Source organism: Argiope bruennichi, chromosome X2 (genome assembly GCF_947563725.1).
Source record: "Argiope bruennichi chromosome X2, qqArgBrue1.1, whole genome shotgun sequence".
Taxonomy (NCBI): domain Eukaryota; kingdom Metazoa; phylum Arthropoda; class Arachnida; order Araneae; family Araneidae; genus Argiope; species Argiope bruennichi.
The window spans coordinates 126,408,643-126,427,375 of NC_079163.1; the positions used below are offsets into that span (position 1 = coordinate 126,408,643).

At 29.6% G+C, this 18,733-nt stretch overlaps 1 protein-coding gene across 1 annotated transcript in view; it reads left to right on the plus strand.

Moving 5' to 3' along the window:
* The first annotated feature begins 567 nt into the window (after window positions 1-567).
* The window catches only part of LOC129959641 (DNA damage-regulated autophagy modulator protein 1-like), a 40,551-nt gene continuing 22,385 nt past the window's right edge, over window positions 568-18,733 (plus strand). Inside the window, exons 1-3 of the mRNA XM_056072525.1 lie at window positions 568-711; window positions 13,373-13,529; window positions 16,938-17,005. Of these exons, the coding sequence (XP_055928500.1) occupies window positions 13,396-13,529; window positions 16,938-17,005 (202 nt within the window). The 5' untranslated portion in view covers window positions 568-711; window positions 13,373-13,395. The remainder of the gene's footprint in view (window positions 712-13,372; window positions 13,530-16,937; window positions 17,006-18,733) is intronic.

Genomic DNA, 18,733 nt, shown 5'->3' on the forward strand with positions numbered 1-18,733 from the left:
TGTGTCATAAGTTAAGTGTTACAATTTGTATGAGATGAAATTTTGTATAGATTCCTTTCAGATAATAAATTATTAAAAACTTTATTTATTTATTCACTGTTTTATATATTGGTGTTTCCTCTCCATATTTGTATCCGAAACCTGAAAATCCAAAAAGCGACGCTGCATTTTCATAACCGTATGCTCTTGCAATATTTTAATGAGAAACAACTTATTTCTCAATGCTTAAGATTTACGAATCTTGATTCTCCATTCCTGAAACAATAACGCAACATCTATCTAAATAGAAATTCACAGCAGGTACGCACAATCTCTCTCTTTTAAGGCATCAAAATATTTGCACAACTTTTCTTCAAATGGGCTCAAAGCTTAATTAAACTCTCTGACGGAAACGTTTTTTCTTTTAAAGACGACCCTGGAGAAAAGGCCCTTTTTACCTTATTTGTGAATGACAGCCGTCATTTGCCAAGAACTTCTCAAATGCTATCGATAGCTCTTTGAGCACTACATTTTTTTCATTTCACTTTTCCTCCTGAACAGAGGGATCTTTAAAACCGGTCCCATGGTCATCTGACCTTCAACTTTACTGTTCGCCAAAAGGGAACTCTTCTGCTACCATTCGCTTAATGGCCATGTTCAAGGATCATCGGCCACTCTCTGCAGCAACGAAGAGGATTCCATAGTACTCATCAGATTCACCTCAACGAAACGGTGAGTTGCCTCTTTTGTTAGTTTGTAGGGCGTTTATCTCTCAGAGCTAGTTTATTAAAATACTCTTACCGAATTTCAATAACCGGTTTACCGGCGGGCGTGTGTCAACATTTTATATATTAACGGATGCGAGGAAAAAAAAAAACATTATTTACAAACTATCAGATTTAATTATTTAGTGGATTTGGTGGATTGTATCTATTTCGTTGAAATTTGATGCGATAATGGAGGGAAAAAGAAAGAAAGAAATATAATTATTCATTGAACGGGAAGTTGCATTATTTTGTATATATTCCTAACCACAAATCAAAATGCAACTTAAATTTTAGTTCATGAAATTCACGAGACATTCGTATTTATCATAGCCGATCAAATCTCCAAATGGTGTCGCAAAAATCTACCTTCCTTTTTGAAATAAGGTTTTTAACAGTTTCTAAGTTTATCTTAACAAAACCGAATATTTTATTTACAATTCTAACTTCAAGTTCTACAATTATATGCCTTTCTTTTATTGCCAGATTTAAATATTGTTAAAGGTTTAGTTTTCAAATAACTTTTTACGGTTTATTATTGAGCACGAGATAAATTAAACTGATATTCTGCAAGATAAATGTAATCAGTTTGTAGAAATGTAAGAGCCCGGAGCATCGTTAGCTTTTTAGAAGTTACTTAGTACTTTTTAAGATTTATTTTTCGTTCATCATTTTCTTATTCTTAATTAGAAAATAATTTTCCAGCTACTTGTAAAACTTTTCGGTATTTTCTCCTTTAATTTTTGCTTTGTGCTCAAATGTTTATTTATTCATTTATTTATTTTTCATTAGAAATCATTCACATTTAAATAGACAAGAGCACTGAAGTGTTTTAGTATTCGATCTGAAATAGAATTATATTAACATTCTTCAGAATCGTAGCAATCTATAAAAATATTTGCATGAAAAGTGTGATTTTGATAATGCATATTTGTGAAAATGCACAGAAAGTAGTTGGAAATATGAGCTGCTGATTTTTCTTAAAATAGAGGTAAAAATTTGATGTTATATTTATATTCAGCTTGTCTTTTAATCTATATACGTAGCTGTTTCCTATTTCTTTCAATTGTTTTATTTCTAAGAACATAGAATTTGTAGTTTACTTTTCATAATTTGTTAGGAAGTTTGGTTTTAAAGTTCCGGTGCTATTATAATGGAAACATTTGCGATCCCCTCCCCAAAAAACAATCATATCAATGAGGAATTAGTTAATGATAAATAAAAAGAAATTCAATTTAAAAGCTTTAAAAAATGGAAATGCTTTTGTCACCATATTCCTTAACAATTCTTGTAGAAATATTAAAGAATTTGAAAAACAATGATGCAGTAAAACTTTTTGCTATTTCCGTATACTACTACACGACTTTAACTGGTGCACAACGCATGGATTAGGAAATTCTGCTGTCAATTATAAAACATTTTCTGTTGAAAATATAAAAAATTTATATTCTGTTAAAAATAAAATTTTAATTTTTGGAAACATTCTTACATACAATTCCTAAGACTACAAAAATATTGTTCATTAGTTTTACAGTCTTGTTTAACATATGTAACTTTTTACGATATCATTACAATATTTGTAAGCGCTTGGTTATGTCAAAATATTGTTCCTTAATTTTACAATATTGCTCAATATTGTGTGTTATCGCAATAATATTTTAGGATATCTTATCCTACTTCTGGATACTTTGTCGATTATTTCTAGGTTGTGATATTACTTGTCTTATTTCAAAGGCTTTTGTAGGAAATTCAATTGCTGCTGTTTAAATAGTAATAGGATCAATGAGTTTTTGTTTACCTGGTGTTACACTGTGTTATCCGGAAATAACGGAATAAAACATTTTAGAACTTGTTTACGTTTTTTGATGTCAGCCTTAGAAATGACAGCATGAGAAGTCCATTGATAATGTTTTTCCGTCTACAAGCCACAATTAAATTAAAATAAGAAAATCGCAGGAATAATTTATAAAAAACGTTTTAAAATGACCGTGCATATCATCATATGGAAATGACGCATTTATTAGTGTGATGATAAACATTTTCAAGAAACGTCGCTCAAATGACGGGACAAGGCGTTATTGACAATACTACTTCCAGATTTGTAAATTAATATTTTTTATTTTTGAATAACTCATTGGCTTAAATTTCAGGCTTAATATCGCCGATATTTTGCTATGGTCGATTGATATGTTATAGTTGATTCGATATATTTTATTATAGTTTATTTAAATGGTCAATACTTATAAAATATATTTGATATAGAATCTTTCTTCTAATTGAAAGAGTTTATTGTGATACGGGCTAAATTGTAAGTGACATGCTATTTTAAAATTTCTTCGACTTCAACACTTTTGTATTAATTCTTTCTTAATTAGTCTGTAAAATGAAAATAAATAATTTACAAGGAAGTCAACTGGAAGCGTAAGAATAAAAAAAAATGCGAACTATTCATCTAGATCATTACATATTCACTTATCGTTGTGAATATTGTCTTAAGGGTATCAATGATATTAAGCTTTATTAGGTACCATGTATGAGACTCACGTGCCATCTGCGTAAGAAATTGGGGCACGTGTATTGTAAAGGAGAAATGAAGGACTGGGATAACAGTATTATTAACGCAGTGAATAATAGAGTCAAGTACATTCGTGGATTTCGTGAAACGGATTTGTTATGGGCAGAAATATGCACGATTGCAAAATGCTCAAAGATGAGCTCATTCAGCACATCGACTTACGGCTATTCCATTTCTTGCTTATGAAATGGAATATATTTTCTTATTTCATTAATTTAATTCTCAATTCATTGAATGAACATGAGTCAGAATGAATGGAACTAGAGTCAGTGATAGGAAATAGGCCGAAACATTCTAGATTGCAAAATGCTCAAAAGTGAATCTGATTTGGCATATCAACATACAAAAAAGCAGGGCTATTCCCGTTTCTTGCTAATGGATTTAAATATATTTTCCAAATGCTACTGATTCTAGACCGAGTCCATTGAATAAACATACATATGTACTCAGAATCATTAATAGGAAACAGGCAGAAACATATTCTATTTCAAAATGTTCAAACCTGAATCTGATTTGGTATCCACACAAAATAGGGATCTTCAATGAAATATTTTTATTAATTTATTACTCAATTCTTTGAAGAGATACAAATATTTTTAAATAAAAATTTTTTCAGCATCTTTAATTGCTAAACATGCACATGTAGCCTTTAAATCTTAGCTGTTACTGTGCATCACTTTTCAATACATAAATTTCTTACTTTGATTTAACCTCGATATATGCATGTATTCCAGAAAGTCGTAACTTATATTTCGTACCAAATGATTATATTTCACAGTCATTGAGAAAAAAATAAATAAAGAACTAACTTTAATCAGATTTCAAAGATTTCTGTCTGGTCATATATTTATAAAGTAAATAAAAGATTTGTCATATTTTTCATCGACTTTATTATCAAAGTAATTTGTAAAAAATTCGAGATGGATTGTCATTTTTATTTTTCGAGTTAGAATGCAGCAATCATCATAAAAATATTTTTAGTAAGGTTAGATCAAATACAAATAAAAAGATAAAGAATATTGAAATTCGCCTGATTCATCAGATTCATTTCATTTTCGTCACAAACTATATACTTCGTCTAATGCCTATAATTTTTTTGGCCAGTCTTGATACTGTCTCAACTGAGATTTCGTTGTTGGGATATCTGTATTGTGTTCTGAATATTTCATATTTTGCTCTTCTGAAGTTACTCTGGATGTTTTCTATGTACACTTCCTTTTAATCTTACTTTTATTTTTTCTTCTGAGAAATTTCTATTTACAGCAAGCCAAAAAACTGAATGTTTTATTCTTGATCATTTCGCTTGCGTCTGCTTCATTTTATTTCGTCATTAAGAATATTTTCATAAATAAATTCTAATTGACTTTATCTTTCAACATGACATTTGATTTCATATTTTCTACTTTCCATTACTGAATCTACACTTTCCCAAAATAATACTTAATCATGTTTTATCAAAATAAAATTTAACTGTTGGAACTTGCATTAGACGATAATTTAATATGATGCCAAACATTTAACATGTAATCGAAATATATACAGAAATTTACGGTTTGAAAACACATACTGTTATAATACTTTATCTCAGCCAAAAAACACAAAGTCCTGAATATAAAAACATCTCTTAAACAAAATTCATATGTCTTCTTAATAAGAGTGATGTTCTTAAATTTATAACAAGCGGTATTTTGAAGTAAAACAGAAACGTGAAAATTTTGCATCTTGCACTGTATTGTCGGAGGGGGAGGGAGGGCAATTGCACATACAACAAAACGCATGAAATTTTAGCATAATAACTAGAACTACTAATGATAAATGGCATTTTGTGACAAAATATTACAAATTCATATCACGTACAACAATTTGAGAACAGATGTAACTAACCCATACAAGTGTTTTGCATCAATAAAATGCTTTAATAAATTTGATATAACAGTTACGATTTGTAGTTTTCCTTTCAGAAATGTAAAAACATTTGTGTACATTTACAAAAAACATACAACTATTTGATGTCGTATTACTTTACGGCGCTCGCAGCAATTGTTTTGAAATACAGTTTTATTTTTCCGTAATGACATTAATTTCATTCTGGTTTTTCGAATCACGAGTTTTATCTTCCCGAGAAGGAAAGAAATTATTTCAATAAAAGCGTTGTAGGATCAGGAACAACGTGACCTTTGTATAAAACGCGCAATCATGTGTTTTTATTCTACTGCTCGGATCAATTTATTAAGCTCGTTAATTTACATTTCTTTCCTCCGCTTAAAATAGCGGAGTTTTAGATTTTACTTTTGATGAGAATATTTTTTAATTTTATGCTAAGTTTTTTTTTTTTTTTTTTTTTTTTTTTAATTTGCGTGATGTTTAGAAATTTAGAAAGATTTTTTAAATTCACTATACAGTGAAACTTGGCGAATTTGAATGCATTGTAATTTAAACTCTTCGCTAATTCGAATGCTAGAATAAGCCATACATTTACAGTTTGTGTTCGGCTGTCTAAGATGTCCTTACGTGACAATTATGTTTAAAATCATAAAAATAAAAGAAAATAATATTGTGAGGCATTGAATATGCCCTTACTTAAAATTACTTAACATTACTGAGTATGTCTTTACTGAATTATTTTATTTCCGTGAGAAATGCAGGTTGTGTAAACACTTCATATTTTATGACTAGATTCATAAAAAGAAATTAGAAAGGGGATGAAATTTTAGTTTTATTATTTGACGGATATTGTAAATGAATGCTGCACAAATGACATTCTTCCAGAAAGCTCCACCTTCCGATGCGTAAAATTTCCGTAATTTGAAGAGGAAATGCAAAAACCGTCTGCATACTAATGACTTCGAAAACATTTACAACACGTGCTCTCACATTTTCTTCGCAAGAGAGAAATCTGTGCATGATAAACCCTCGGAATCTCAATTTTTTCCAGCTCAAATTATTATTTGTGTGTTATAAAAAATTAAACCCTTAGAAATACTCCATATAGGAATTTCTTTATTTATTACATATAAACTATTTTCTTAACTAATTAATTAAAATTATTTATTCATTATTAATTTGTATACAGATCATTTTACCGATTAATATCGTCGAAAATTCGCATTTATTTTTAGTTACTTGAAGTAAAAACTGAGATTTCTAAAGCATTGTTTTCAGTGTTGCATTGTTCTTACTAGTTAAATAAGTCCTTAATCTTATCTAAATCTCATATCCTCAGTGATTGTAAGCGAATGATTTTTAAAAATCCTTCATTCATTTTCTGATTTTACTGCTATTCAAAGGACTGAAGAAGAAAAAATAATTGAAATTTTGTTGCTTTATTTTTTTAAAAAATAAACTTTGAACATGTTTGGTAGTGAATTGTGCTGCTTAATATAAACTTTTATTTTACAATCGTTATTATTTTTAAAGTGTTTACGTTTTTAAATTTATAAATACTATAACTTTATTTATTAAAATTACTTGTAGTTTATTTATTATCGCTATTACATATTAAAAATAAATCTTTATTGCTTTTTAGCTTATAAATAAACATCTTTTTTGTGCTCATTTTATACCTTGATTTTCTCCTTTCGAATCTTTGGATATATTGAATTTTTATTGATCTCACGTCGAAATTGAATTAAATAAATTTCTTTAAATTAATGATGGGATACTTATTGATTGCAGTTTCTTAGTGCATCAGATGTACATTTTATATAATATGAATTAAAAAAATCTAGCAAGCAAAAAAAATTAAAAATAAATTAATAAAAATAAAAAAATGGGAGAATTATTAGCAGATTAGTTATATATATCAAAAATTTAACTGGATTTTAAAATTAAATTCTACTAGAAACTTAATCTAATTTTTAACCACTTGATAGAGTTATTGTCGGAAACTAAGACATTAAAGTTATTACTAAATTAGATTTTCTGCACTAAAAACCCTATTTAAAACACTTTAACGTATAATACGCATTTTATTTTCATGTCCCCAAAAGCATGCAACGTTTTGTAGCACCTTGAAAACGGAAAAAGGTTTATCTTTAAAAAAAATATCCATGCGGTTTCCTTTGTTTGAAATGTTTTCATTTGGCAATTATTTATTGTCCTCTAACCTCGTTGATGTTATTTTCCGAAATATTCTTTTATATATTTGAGGTCTCCCCCCCCCCCTCCTTCTTTTTTTAAGGCGGATGTAGGAAAACACCTTAAGTCGTGAAGAGTAGTGTTTGATTTGCGGAGGAAAATGCCAAATTCTTCCAGTATCAAATGGCAAAGAATTTTTCTTTTACAATAAAAGAAAGGCCTTCAACTGCCATCTCTTTAAAGGACCTCGCCTTTGGGCATATCCAGATATTTTTCTAAGAGTTGCTAAACTAGAACAGATGAATGCTTTCCAAACATTCTATGTTGCAGGATCTTGATAAAAAGTTCATTTCTAATGCATTATTTATTAGTGTCTGACTAAAATCTATGTTTCGTGATTTCTCATGCTAAATTTAGCTGCATAAATGTTTGTTTTTTTAATCAGAAGATGTTGCTATTAGGGCATTTATTGCTCTCTGGATGGATAAATTTACAACTATGCATGTCACATTTTCTTTATTTTCCAGAAATTAACGTACTATATAACGTACATAACATGTTTTCAGTTTGGGAGTCTCCTGGTTAGGTTGCAACGAATAGAATTTGTTCATTGTTTACAATTTTAAATTTAACCGTTTTTCTAACGTGACTTATACGCCTGTCAATTTAACCTGTCCATTGTACTTTTTTCCATACTAAGCATACAAAAAGAAAAAATTGCAATTGCCGAAAAATTCGACCTTGAACTATTTATGAAATGAACAACATTTTTAGAATTACGTCTTCTTGTAAACATAATCCGAAAATAAAATGGTCTAAAAGTATGATTTTTTAAATATGATTTTACACCAAAACTGTCATTTCAATCCAATTTTGGAGTAAATAAATCCACAGGAAGCCTTCTGTCTTCCCGTATGGCCGCAAAGGAACTATCATTCAAAAACGAATTTTAAGTTTCACTGAGCTTCATTCTTACTTTCTGGTATACGAAGTGTCGAAAGAAAGAACTCTAATCATCGAAAAATTCGAACTCGAGATTTTAAGGAATCTTTACATTTCAGAAGTCCTTCAGTCCGAAAAACACAATTTTGGGATCATGGCTGTCTGTTTATCTGTGAACACGCTTATTCAAAAACAATTTGAGCTAGACGGATGAAATTTGTATAAGGACTTTACATTAAATTTGTAGATGTCTATCAAATTTTGAGCAAAATCCATTCAGAAGAAGTCTGTATGTCCTGCTATCCGAGTTCAAGAGAATACAATAACTAAAAAATGTCAATAGTTTAATAAATAAATATTGGAATACAGATTTAGCATCTCAGTTGTAGATAAGTATCAAATTTGGTACGAAATCCATCCTCTTGGCTATATACTTTCGCATGCACATAAATGCTATAACTCAAAAATAGTATGAGTTAAATAAAGGAAATTTGGTATGTGATCTTGTGATTGCAATTGCAGTTCTGTGTCAAATTTTGATTTCAATCGGTCAGGAAAAAGATGTCCAAAATACATATTCGAGTTTTTGATATTTGGGTACAAACCGCATATTAGCAATTCATCCCTAATAAACTGCTAAAGATTCCATTCAATAAACACTCCAGATGCACGCTAAAGATCGATATTTCGTATCTATTATTCTTCAATGCAATGCAATCAATACACAAGTACCGTTTTATTATTATTATTATTATTATATTATGAAGCACACAATTCCCATGTATGCGAAGGGTCGCGGTGGCAAGGTCTCGGCTTGTGAGCCGTAGGGTTTTAGGTTCGAGACTGGATTCCACCGAAGAACTGTCGTGTAAGGGGGTCTGTTGCACGTTAAATCCGTCATGCCAAACGTCCTCCCGCTGGTGTGGTGTGGCGCGGAGAGGGGGTGCCAGGTCAGGTGTCGTCCTCGTCATCTGACCGCGGTTCAAAATGACGAGGTCCGTCCCAAAATAGCCGTAGTGTTGCTTTACAACAGGACGTTAATATAACTAAACTAAACCCATGTATGCGAAATGGGTCTCAAAATCTGAGCGATATTGATATATCTTTATTAGAGAGTACGAGAAAGTCTTGTGAAGACAACCTTCTCTTATTGAAATCCTGCTTGTTTGAGAATACAAAAACGAAGCGAACCAGTCTGATGAAGATGGCACGTGTTTTTTTTTTTTTTTAATATATTAGAAGCACGAAACATGTCATATTATTATATATAAGAGAAATTTGTCAGAACATTCCCGTTGGTTTGATTTTGGGTTTCATTTGAATTTGAAATTTTTGCTTATTTATTTTTAAAAGAAATGATTATTGAATATCTAATCAGTATTTTCAATGTAGGAGTGCTTAATACTAATTAAGTTTTAAGTAATAAATAAAAAAATATATTCTTATACTTTTCAGCTATTATATTCAAATGCAAACTTTTTAACACGGTATAAGTTGTTGTGTTCTATATACGAAGGCCAGCGCTAATTTTTCAAAACTTTATTTTTTATTACTGTTTTGTGCAACTATCATTAGACAATAGATCTCTTTAAAAGACAACTACGGGGACAACTTTCTTCGTTATTTTGTATATACAGATTTGAGCTAAATACATAGAATTTTTTTATAATAATATTTCTTAATGTCTGTTATAATCTAGGCACGATTATAACAATATTTAATCATAGGACTCATTACAAACAGTTTCATGTAGCAGCTTCCAATCTGGTTAGTTAAAAAAATGAATATTATGAAGCTACTGTCTACAAGTAATGACAATAAAGAGTGTTATGAATCAGTGAGTAATTTCTCAAACAAGAAGGGATGTTTTAAGGAATAGTGCAACTCTTTTTTTGGACTATAAAATTCTAATTTAGGGGAAGTAAACCACGATGGAAATAGTGCAATAGCAAAATATATACTTCTGTTAAATTTTATTTAATTAGGGAACTCAACTAAATCTATTAATGGATTTATTCTGCAATCAACATGATAATTTTCACCTCAATTTTACTGCTTCGTGGAATAACGAATATAATATATTCGTTATTCTACGTAGAAAATAATTGCTTCCTAGAATATTGAAGAATGTGAAATATGCATTTTGGATTTTATATCGACAAATTAAATACAGAATTTGACGCAGATCTAGAATATTGAAGAATGTGAAATATTCATTTTGGATTTTATATCGACAAATTAAATACAGAATTTGACGCAGATCTAGAATTTTGAAGATAAGACCATGTAGCTATTTCATTTATCCAAGTCTTTGTGTTTTTTCAGTTTTTTTCCATTCACATAAATGCTAGTATACAGGCCTACAGACTGTCCAAGATTTAAACACATCTTTTATTCTGGTGGTCAAACCGTAAGCTAAATTTTATTCTCCTGTTTGTTTACGTTTCTAATTTACTATGTTTATGTACAAAGGGAAGGGCATATAAACAAAAAAATTATCTTGGCAGATTTTGTTCAAAATTCTGATGTCTTTTTTCGTTGTAATTTTGAATCATTAATCCCACAGACAGAAATAATTCTCTCTCTCTCTCTCAAAAAAAAAAAAAAAAAATAAATAAAAAAATAAAAAAAAGGATACAAGGAGATTTATTTTATTCTCAATATCAAAATTTCAGAAACGAATTTATTATAAATGGAATATTTTATATTTGTGTGCTTCGTATACAAGACAGTAAAAATGCAAAATTTCGGATTTGTAAAATTGGTGGGAAAAGTTTCAGTATGTTTATGAGAAAGAAAATTTACCTGTATAATGGATTTTTAATTATTTGAATTATCATTTCTTCTGAAAATTTCACTAAATATTACCATTTTGGAATGTGAACATTTGGAACTTTCACTTTCCAAAATTTTTAGTGATTTTGAGTTCTTGTTAATGTTGCCATTTCATAATCATGTTTATCATTTTTTGAAACATTAATTTTCTCACTTATAACGATGATAATCTAAGCTTCTAGATTTTCCTCTTTATCTGATTTATTTCTAGGAAATATAAATACTTTCTAATAAATAATAAAATAACCAATATTTAATGAAATTATAAAAATATCAAAAAAAAAAAATGTTGATCGTAAAATAATAATTTTAAAATAGTAAAGTATAATATTAAAAAAAATGTAATAATAGAATCAAACAATAAAAAAATAATGAAGTTAACTATTTTACAAGTTTTATGAATAGTGATTTTATGCAATCTTTATGTATATTAACTATTTATTTTATAAAATTATAATTATAGTTTTCGAATGCCGATTAAACTCAACTTGTATCAAAATTATTTATTAGATTTAAATTACTTTATATTTAATGCTTCTGGAGCAAAACAATGGCTCGGAAAAGTCCAATGATTGCAATATTGACCAAAATATTTCAGTTATGTTTCTATGTATTTTATTACGTTTTTAAAGCTTCATTAATCATTTTATTTCTCTATCAGTTAATCTTTTCATTACGTAGTTCCTTAACTTTATTACAAATTACATTGTGTTGGGTTTCTTTGAATTTTTTTCCTTCGGTTGTTAAGTCATTTTTTTTTCACATTTGCCTGTATCTAATAATTATTTCCATGCTGATATCTTCTGAATTCACTGCTATTGTTCGATTTTCCTTTGAATTCTGTTATTGAAATTTAATCTGCGATCTATTTGCTTCACATATTGCAATTTCTAGCTCTTATATTGTTTTAGGAGAATATGGAACGTCTTTGTAAAATTACGGACCATACGGACTTTGTAAAAATACATACCGACCCTGTTTTTCAATATTTTTCAATAAATACTTTTTTATCTTTTATTTAACTGCTGGTCCCATATTGGAATCAATTCACACCATCGTTATTAAAATCCCTTACAAAAGGGCAAAATTTTCTGGGATCGGGGAAAAAATTAACCCGCCGATTTATTTATTAAAAAACTCAATTAGGAATAAAAAAAATCATGTTCTTTAATATTAATTTGATGAACTGTGAACATATTTCTATATGTTACAACGTCGGTGAAATACTTCCTTTTTTTCATAAAGTCATTGCGGTCTGATGGTAGATCAGGTTTAAGGATCGCAGATTTGAGCAAAGAAAGAATAGAGAAGGATTGCGTAAAGATTACGATAATGTAGTCTATCAATAAAGCCTTGATATCTGATCACACATTTTAACGAACTCGAATCATTACCGTAATGTATGTGGGAATAAATTAACAACTTTTTTGATAGTTAAAATTCCTTATAGCATTTATGAAAAGCTTCATTTACTTTATAAAGTCATTTGTTCTTGTGCTAAGTGAGATTTCAAGATCGCAGATCCAAGTAAAAAAGGAAAAAAAAAAAAAAAGTTATTTATGAAGATTTCAGTAATGTAGTCAGTTTGTAAAGCCAACGTGCTGAGATCTCATATTTGATCACTCCTTTTAGCGAATCCAAGCCATTATCGAAATATATGTTGGAGTCAATTCACACTTTTCTTAATAATTAAAATTCCTATATCATTAACGAAACATTTCGATTCCTTCATAATGCCATTATTGCCCGATGATAGAGATTAGACTTCCGGATTGCTCGATTACAGGTTCGAAACCCGAAGTTCCCGAACCATGCATGCGAATTTGATATCCATCAAGTCAGCATCAAGGTTAAGTGACCTTACGTTGATACGACATGGTTGTTTATGGAGAGGGTGTTAAATTAAGTGACACCATCATGTTTCTTCTGGGTTTGAAATTACTAGTTGCATTCCATTATGGATCTTGCGCAATATAGAAATCGGTCATTAATTAATAAACTAGAACTTGAGTTTCATTATTGCACAGCTCTCCATTCTTCCGATGATATCAAAACCGACTCGTATCCATATATATTACATTAATCGTATACGTATTAATATAATATCGTATTACATTAAAAAATTAAACCATGTTATCGTTTAAAAATAATTGCAAAGCCACGTACAATTCAATAATATTTATTACTTCTATTTTTTTAGGTAACTCGTTGAATGTTCCTAAGATGGCAAGCCTCGTGATAGAGAGAACGAAGTTCATGCCTTTGCTGATGGCTTTAAGTATACTATTAGGAGTTACTTTGCCATATATTTTTACGATTGTTAAGGATAAATTACGGATGTTTCTTCCATATATTAGGTAAGTATTTATTTTACTGAATTATCAAACGGGTTGGACTTTTTTCAGTTAAAATTCAAAATGACGAGTGCGATTCAATTCCTTCAACTGAGTAAGGGAGTTAAAAACTTACTGAAATTTTATTATTTAAAAGCTACAGTACTATCAGTGCAATTAATTCCTGCGAATTTGAGTATGAAGTAAACCATATCAATTTAATTTTAGAATCCTTTGTCAGGACCCCCACCCCAAAACAGACTTGATGTTACAGCCTAGCGTAAATATGCACTTCGATGTCATTCGCTCTTAAGTTTCGTTTATCTGAAGTGAATTGATTATTTCGATATCTAGTCTTATTTTAGATTATATAGATGACAATTGAACCTGTCTCATTGGCAAAAATAATGACACATCTCGCAGATCAATAAAAATCATAATGTTTCACTTGACTGTAGTCACGTTAAATTTCGCATCTTGAATGTGTTTATATCTTATTTTATTTTATCTTTTAATATGCAGTCACAGATCATCACTTTGAATTTTTTCTCCTTACTAAATAAATGATACGAAACACATTACGAGATTATTCATTGAGATACTACAAAATTTTTATTTATTAGACTTTAGAAGAAATTAGAGCTTATCAATATATCTCCAAAATAACACATTTCTTTAAGTAACATAGTTATAATTTAATATTATATGTTTTTTTCTGTGTTCTTTTTGAAAGATTTTTAAGTGTAATGTGTTTGAAAATATGCAAAGCAAATATTATTTTACAATCAAGACATTTTAAAATCTCAAAGACACATACACGCGTGCGCGCGTTAGAGAGAGAGAGAGAGAAAGCGAAGATTTCTGATGAAATCGAACTACTCATACCTTTTCGAATATCATTCACATATTTCATACTGAAATAAGCCGATTGGTTTGGTATAAGAGTGCCTTGAAAGAGACAGAAAAGTTAATTAATTTAAAGATTAGTTGAAAAGCTTAAAAGGAATCATTGTTGTGTTGTAGGAGAGTTCAAAATTAGTGCTTAAAACTGAGTTTGTCGTAGATGAATAGCAAAGGACCCAAGTAGTCAGTATTTTAGCACCTTGAAAGCAGATTGTGACTGGATGTAAGTGGAAGCGTACTAGAAAATGAGAATCGTACAGAATGTAACATCTCAGCTATATCAGTTCCAAAAAGATGGAATTGTAAAAAGATTCTTCAATGCATGGCGTTCCTTAGCTACAAATTCATAAGATGATAAATGTTTGAGTATGACTACTAAAAGAAACAAGCAAGTACCGCAGCAGACCTGCCCCGATAACTGTCAGGCATTAGTCCGTAATTAAACAGTTTCGAGTACGGGAATACACACAACACCGCTTCATGCCCTCAACTATAACCTATTGGTTATGTAAACAATGTAATGAGCATAAAGTGGGAGAGACATCGAAAGACTCGTCTGTTCTATCCATCGCTGTGACCATCACCTAAATTGTTCGGCGTCTAGCCGAAAGCAATGAGCTGGTTGGAATTCAAATGGAAAATGGCTTTGGATTATTAAGCAAACTATCAAAGAGAAACTGAAAACTTGTGCTAATCTACATAAACAGACTTACAATTTGTTTGCGATTACAAAATTCAGGAATAATAATAATAATAATAAAATTAGTAACAAAAAAAAGCTGCTAGAAAGGAGGTCAGAAATAATAATAATAATTATAAAAACAAACAGGACAAAAAAATAAAAAAGTACAAAAACAAATACAAATAAATGTTATGAACAAACACGAAAATGACAGAAAATAAATATATATGTCTATATTACTATTCTTGGGAATAGTGCCCTTTAAATCTAAACAGATTTGATTTTCTTCGAGATGAATCATTCGAGATGAATTTCTTCGAGATGAATTTTCATCCTCGATCATCAGAAGTCAGAATACATTCTGTTGCGTAGTGGATCGGACTAGCATCAAGATTTCCGTAATGGCCGAATGCATTTGGGACCCCCAGTTCTGTAAAATGTGTTTCACTCACGGTGGTTCACTGACATAGCTGGTTAGATGCAAGTTGAATTTGGTTTCTTGACTCATATCGTATATTCATGTGGAACACAAGGGACAGCCAAGAAAATGCCATTGAACATCACCTCTAAGTGGAGGTTGGACTGCTGGTTTGGGGGATGCTGGGTTCTCGAACAATTCAGTGCTGAACCATGACAGGTAAATATTTTTGGAATACCTTTCTGAAACAGCATGTTTTTTTGGTCTGCTCGGATGTGCTTTGTGTGTTGGTTTGATTTTGTGGATAACAACGCTCGTGCTCACCATGCATCAATGCCGAAAGAATGCCTTGAAGAAAAGGATGCGATACCACTAATTTGAAGTGAATACATTCATTCTACTGAATACTTTCTACTCTCATTCTACTTTATTCTACTGAGCATGTATAGGCTATTTTCAGTCGATCAATTGCAGCAGGTTATCCACCCCATGTCTATTCCAAAATTTCAGTATCATTGATTCAAGAGTTGGATGGCCTTCTAGAAATACAACTGGATGATTCAGTGCTTAACATGCCGTACAGATTGTCTTGCAGAACTCGGAAGCCTATTTATCTTCATAAAATCCACATCTGTTAAGATTTTGTACATGCGGAATGTATTCTTCCTTAATCCAAGGAACATTTTCCTTAATATATTAAATACTGTGGAATAAGTACCGCATTTGTTTTATATACTGTCTTTGTATTTAAAATATTTTGATCACTTATTTTTGTAGTTTCCATCTTAATTCGAACAACTTTTCATTATCCTTTATTTACGGTCATGGATATAAAATTATTTCTTTATTAACACTCATTAAACAATGGAAAATATCAAATAATCAATAGACGTTAACTCTACATTTCATAGATTTTATTTATATATATATATATAAGAATATGGAAATTAATTAGATCATGAAGATCACATAAAATTTTTCTTGTTATTTAATGTTTTTATATATTGCTAAAACGGCAGCAGTAGCAAAAAACAATATATCTGTAATTGCTTGTTTTAGAATTCATTTTAAGGTTTTTGTATATATCTCTAAGAATTGCAGTTACAATAAAGAAAGTTATTATCTGTTATTGGCAAGTTACCAACATAACAAACTTTAAATCTTACACTAAATTTAATTGTTTATTGAATTTAATAATCCATATTTTTATATAATTAACATAAATTCTTATAAATTATTTATATATGTTAGTATTAGTTTTTAAGGATTTACGACTGATGCTGGCAAAATATATTTAAAATTGATCTGTAGATTTTTTTGACTTGTTTACATAAAAATCTTTTAAATGTAAAATTTAAAAATAGTCTGTAATTAATCCATTATTAAAAAGTAGGTTGGAATTAACATACAACGTCAATTTTATTTTCAGTCATGCTGCAGCTTTCCCGCCACAGTCAGCTTTCATTAGTATCTTCACAGCCATTGGTACATTTTTTGGTACGTTCTTTATTCTTTACTTATTTGCTTATTGATAAAAAAATGTAGTAAAACATGTGTATTAATGCATGACAGAGGCCTTGTTTGCTTTTAAAGCTCAAATAACTTTGGAATCTTTTGATTCCTACATTTAAAATTAAGCACAGAAATGTCTCTTAAATTCAGTTTCAGTAGAATTTGTTTCATTCGAAATTGGAGAACCATTATAAAAATTCTATTTACCAAAAAATAGGAATTCAGAAAATTTGGGTAAAAAAGCAATACATGGAAAGAAAAGACAACTTTTAAACTTAAAATGTCAGCGATATTTATTTTTAATATTTAACAATTAATAAATAATAGGAACTTCATAAACTAGTAGTAAGAAATATTTTTTTTTTAAAATAATAACTTTTAAAAATCCATAATTTTATTAAATAAGTAATTTTTTGCTAAATAACCAAAGCTCTTTTCACTTGGAATACAACAAATGTTTAATAAAGCTTTAAAATAAACAGTGCAATTCACATTTAACGTGTTCAAAATGATGAGAAATCTGTATTACTTTTTTATTAAAAGTCTGGCATTAAATTCCTCGAGCATATAAAAACCTGAACAAAAGTAATACTTGCGATCACTAAGGAACCATGTATAGGCGTATTTAACTAATGAAAAAACGATAAAAGAATCACGCTTCAATTATAATTAGTGAATTAAAAAATGAATTCGAATTATAGATTATACTTTAACATTATGCTAATAAGAAATATAAGGGGGGGGATTTCCGAGTTCCTCTACATAGTATCGTTTTTTGGCATATCTGAAATTGCATCAGTTTGTCCTTGAAACAAAGTATTGCGAATTGCTAAAATTGCAAGTCTCACTCTTTGCTTTTTCTGCTTCAAATGCAACTTAAGCCAGGAGTCAATATGATACAAGAAAATGTTACATTTGTTTGAACAGTTTAATTGCAAAATAATCATCAAGTTTTAACTCGTTATATTTCAAAAAGTTACGAAACTATAGAAATAAACACTATTTCATAAAAGCTGGGACATTTAATTTTTTAAGAGTAACAAAAACTGTGCATGTATTCTTTCCATTATGCAACTTCCATCTCTACGGTATTACAATTCCTTCCTGATATGGAACATGGCTTTGTCAATGTTCATCACATTGTAGATATTGCGGTTTCAGGAACCATTCAACGTAGTTAACAAAGATAGCATGTAAACGGTGTATTTAAAGAAACCTTTTGGAAGAAATCGCAAAACTTAAGGTCTGGAGACTTTCGGTGAAAACTAAAAGCAATTATATTGTCTGCCTAGATTAGTCAATTTAGCATTTCTTGATGTAGTAAGTCTCATCTTTCATTTTATTGCTTAAAGCAAGAATGCATTTGGAGACTAAAGTATGGAAAAAAAGATTCAATTTTTGCTCCTTCTTTCTTTGATTAGCTTTAAACTTTGATTAAATATTTTTAAAGTTATATCATTTCAATATCCACTGATTAAAGTGTATTTGAAGGGAGTTTCGTATTTCCGTTTATCTCATTTATCACAGTCCTAATTTGTTCATAACCATTGAAATGATAAGATACTTGTGTGCTAAAATTATTTCGCTAAGGTTGCAAACTTTTGGTTAGCCGTCGTTCCCATATCATTTTAAAATTTTATGCTTCAGTCATTGTTCCTCCATTTTTATTAAAAGAGGAGCTTTTCCCTTATTTCATGATTCGATAAAAGATGC